Source organism: Heteronotia binoei, chromosome 15 (assembly GCF_032191835.1).
Source record: "Heteronotia binoei isolate CCM8104 ecotype False Entrance Well chromosome 15, APGP_CSIRO_Hbin_v1, whole genome shotgun sequence".
Classification (NCBI taxonomy): Eukaryota; Metazoa; Chordata; class Lepidosauria; order Squamata; family Gekkonidae; genus Heteronotia; species Heteronotia binoei.
Window position 1 is genome coordinate 39,333,296 of NC_083237.1, and position 4,924 is coordinate 39,338,219.

General features: G+C 36.8%; 1 protein-coding gene across 1 annotated transcript; it reads right to left on the reverse strand.

The window, feature by feature from the left end:
- Positions 1 to 3,074: 3,074 nt before the first annotated feature.
- On the reverse strand, positions 3,075 to 4,016 carry LOC132583485 (olfactory receptor 6F1-like). Its single transcript, XM_060255116.1, has one exon. The coding sequence runs from the start codon at positions 4,014 to 4,016 to the stop codon at positions 3,075 to 3,077; it is 942 nt and encodes a 313-aa protein (XP_060111099.1).
- Between the last annotated feature and the right edge of the window lie 908 nt (positions 4,017 to 4,924).

Sequence of the window (4,924 nt, forward strand, 5' to 3'; positions counted from 1 at the left end):
TTTGTTCCTAAAATTAGTTTTAGGTTAGTCCCCTGAGAGACACAAGAGTAACCATTTTACATGCAAGAGTTCAATATGCATTCATAAAAGATGGTGACCAGACAGATCAATGTGATCAGAGTAACATGCATTTTGTTAATCATCATCATAAAGAGGACAGTTCAATAATACATGGGAAATAGTTTCAATACACTTGGAATTACAAAGTGTCTATTAGAGTACTCAATCCTGTTAAATCTACCAAATAGGATAGCAGATGGTAATGCATTACATCTAGTTAACGAGAACGCACGCCGTGCTGTGGAGCTTGTAGAGAGCAGAAATACGACGCTAATTTCCCTACTGAGAGAGGAAGTTCGAAATTCAGTGGGGAGCAAGACTTGTTGGCCAGGCTATATAACGTTTACATTTCAATATCTAGAATTCTGAGCTTAAGTTTCAAAAAAGCATCTTTTAAGGATAGCATAAGAAGTGAATCTAAATCAATGCCCATAGATTTAATTTTCCTCTCAATAAATACTAGCCAATTTGACAAATTAGATTCTGAGAGCAGTTGATATAAAAGGCTCTCTGAGTCAGAGTGGAAATGTAGCCATAGCCAGTATTTAAATGACATTAGCCATGCTTGTGTTTCCACAAGATTCGTCCCTATTTCTAAACACAAAACTGCATATGGTACGCACTTTGGGAATCCCAGAATTTTCCGTAGGAATTTTGATTGGACACCTTCAATGTTATTATCCAAGGCTGTGTTCCACACTGGGACCCCATATAAAAGCTGCGGTATCACTTTAGCCTTAAAGATTTTTAGCGCGGCTGGGATAAACTGATTGCCTCTGCTGTAAAAGAAGCGCTGGATAGCTGCAACGCTAACATTGACTGACTTAATTATACAGTTAAGATGATTAGTCCAAAGTGTGTTATATTGAAAATGAATTCCTAGGTATTTGTAGTATTTTACTTGTTCTATCTCTTTGCCGCCTATTGACCATTTAGTCGGTTTCCAAGATTTGGAAAAAACAACAATTTTAGATTTGTCATAGTTCAATAGGAGCTTATTGTTGTTAAGGAAGGTGATACAACAAACAAGCAAACGCTTTAATCCAATTCTGGAACAAGATAGTAAGACTGTATCGTCCACATATAACAGTAAGGGAACATGTCTGGCACCAAGTTTTGGACTATGGTGGTCAGTATCTGACAAAAAGGGAGCAAGATCATTAAGAAAGAGGTTAAACAAAAAGGGGGCCAACACACAACCTTGTTTAACCCCCTTTCTTAACGGGATTTTTGACATAAGATTGCCTGATAAAGAGCATTTGACTTGACAAAAGTTGAAAGTATATAATTTTTTAATGAGCATAAGAAGTCTTTTATCAATACTTGTTTGTTCCAGTTTATCCCACAACAGGTCTCTGTCAATTGAATCAAATGCTCCCTTTAAGTCTAAAAAGGTTACATACAATTTCATCTTTTTCCCAATAGTGTATTTGGAAATTAGATGGGACAAAGTATTACAATGATCGAGAGTAGTTTTGCCTTTACAAAAATCCAGCTGTTCCAGACCAAGAATTTTTTCTCGTGTCATCCATTGTTCAAGTTTCCTCAGCAGATACTTAGAATATAATTTGCCAGTGGTGGAAAGGAGACTAATCGGCCTGTAATTATTTGGAATGGTGGGATCTCCTTTTTTATAAATTGGAACCACTATTGAATTAAGCCAGGCTTTAGGAATTATGCCTGTTCTGTCAATACTAGTAAAGAGAGATGCGAGCGGAGTAGCCCACCAATCTGGATCTAACTTTAGGATTTCAGAGGGAATAACATCTGGTCCTGCAGCTTTACCTGATTTAAATTGCAGAATTAGATCTTTAACTTCATCAGAAGTCACAGAGGGCCACTCTGGAAGATCTACCTGAGAAAGTTCAAAAGGTCTATAAGTATATAGTTTACTTTGGGAGAACATAGAGAAGAAATATTGGTACCAGACATTGGGGGAAATGGCAGACATAGAAGGGGCATCAACTCTATGGGCACCTGATACAATAGACCAGAATATATAATAGACTATAGATTATATAATAGAATTTATTTATTTATTTATTTTATGATTTATATCCCGCCCTTCCCAACAAGTGGCTCAGGGCGGCTCACAACACAAAGTTTCACATAAATAGAATTTAAGCATAAAAACAGTTAAAATAATTAATACATTTAAAATTTTAAGACATTTAAACTATTTAAAACATTAGGGACAGCAGACATCTAGTATAACTACACTTGGTTTCTTGTACCAGCTAGTCATAAACCAGCCGGAAGAGGGTTGTCTTACAGGCCCTGCGGAACTGGGCAAGGTCCCGCAGGGCTTTCACCTCTTCCGGCAGCTGGTTCCACCAGGAGGGGGCCGTAACAGAAAAGGTATAGACCAGGTATAGCTCCTCCCATTGAAGTTTAGCATAGATTTCTCCAACAGGTCATGGAAATACAACAGAGAATGGTTCTGGAATGACCACATTTTATTTGTTTTAATTATTTAATTTGGCTAAACTCGATTCATATATATTTTACTTATTTTATGTATATTAGCTCCCTATGCACTCTATAATCTAGGATTTTATATTATTTATATTGCTATTTTACTGCTAAATCTGTTTTATGCCAATAAGGGCTTGCTGTTTGTTGTTTGTTTGTTTGTAATCATCATCATCACCAGAACAAAGTAACAAGATAACAAGATAACATTAATAGCTAAATCTTGTAGTATGTATCCTGCACATATGACTAGGGCTGTGCATTTGGGTCTTGTACTCCCTAACGAAGTCCCAACAAGGTTTCAATACCGTTAAAAAGGCTACATCTTGAATGACCTTCAGTTTACAAATGTGATATAAACATATTTAATCCTGCAGTTCTGTCATTCACTTATATTCTTGGACAGAAAGACTGATGTTAAGATGTGTATGGAACTAGTATTAAAAAACTAAGCAATGCCCAGCCAAAGTCTGTGTAATTTTACACAGGTTATTAATACATAATACTGCATAAGAATCCACACCACATAACACATTTTTGGTTCATCTCCAGTGGAAGCAATTTCTCAAGGCTTCCTTCACATCTTTATTTCTTAGTGTGTAGATGAAAGGGTTCAACAAAGGTGTCACAATAGTATTCAGGATATTCACAATTTTGGTCATCTCCAAAGATGTCCGTTTAGAAGGCTTGACAAACAGAAAGATGGTGGAGCCATACCATATCATTACGACAGCAAGATGGGAAGAGCATGTTGAAAAGGCTTTTTGCTGTCCCTTACTAGAAGGGATGCGCAGAATGGTGGAAATTATGTAAATATATGAAAGAAAGGTTATCAGGCATGAGCCCAAGATGACAATGATTGATATCACAAAAGCTGCCATCTCAATGGCATATGTGTCAGTGCAAGAGAGAACTATCCAGGAATCAATGTTGCAGTAGAAGTGATTGATCACATTGGGTCCACAGAAGGACAGTCTAGTGATGAGAAAAGCTGGTATGCAAATCACAAGGAATCCACACAGCCAAGAACTAAGTGCCAGCTTACCAGAGAGGCTGAGGTCCATTATAGCACAGTAGTGCAAAGGGTAACAAATGGCCAAATATCGGTCATAAGCCATTGCAGACAGCAGGAAATATTCTGTGCACCCAAAGGCAAAAACAAAGTACATCTGTAGGATACAGCCAATGAAAGAGATGCTTCTGCTCCTGCCCAGAATAATGGCAAGGGTTTTAGGAATAGAAGATGTGGTGTACCATATTTCCAGGAATGAAAGATTGCAAAGGAAGAAATACATTGGAATGTGGAGGTGACCATTTGTTATCACTAGAATAAAGATGGCCAGATTTCCCATTATTGTCAGGATATACATAACTAAAAAGAGTGTAAAGATGAACATCTGTAAATACAGAGACCCAGGGAAGCCAAGGAGGATAAAATCCAACACTCTAGTTTCATTCTGACTACCCTGGCTGTTTCCCCTCATTTTCCCCTTTTTACCTGTTGAAACAAATAGCTTAATTAACACAGATTAATTAATAAATCATATTTATAGTCATTAAACTGGAGTAAAGCATTCACCACCAAAATTTATTCATAACTTTATGATCAGAGTCTGCTTTAAACAAATTAAAAACACAAGGTTATGATGAAATGGATAGAGTTGATACTAAACGAATGAATAAACTCTAAAACCAAAACTGAACATCTGCTGTTAGTAGATAAATTGAAATGAAACATTGATAGACCAGGTAAACTTGACAGAGGATTTTCAGATCTGATCTAAATGTTCCTCTTGCCATGTGAATGCTGTCACTGCTTTCTGAGTTCTTAGTCTCCAGTTGTAACATGAACTCAAAACCTCTTTCTGAATAGAGGTTATGTTGTGGCAAGCTTCCTCATATATGCCAGAGGTTTTGTAAGGATATGAGACCAAAACATGCCAGAAGTTTTGTGAGGATATGAGACCAATACAGTCACCCTAATGAAACCAGGTTCATGTTGTGAATGCTGTTTTACTTTTCAGCTGAAAGATTTGTAAAACTCTCATACCTAGATATGATTTTGGGGAGCATTCATATAGCAAGAGAAACACATGATTAGAAGCAAAATAGAGGTGAAGCATGAAGACTAGAGGTTCTATTATGAAAAAATAAAAGTGATAGATTAAAGCAGAAATGATGGCAGACATGAGGATAGCAACTGGAAAGAAAGATTATTTTAGCACATAGAGTTTTGAATACAGAAAACATAAAAAAATCTAAGAGAAGGAAATGCCAGCACAGGAAAGGACTGCTACAGTTTAAGTGTACCACAGCATAAACTTCTACCATTCTATATATACAGACTCTCTTGATTCTGCCCCTCCCATATCTCAGAAAACAGATGCCGATT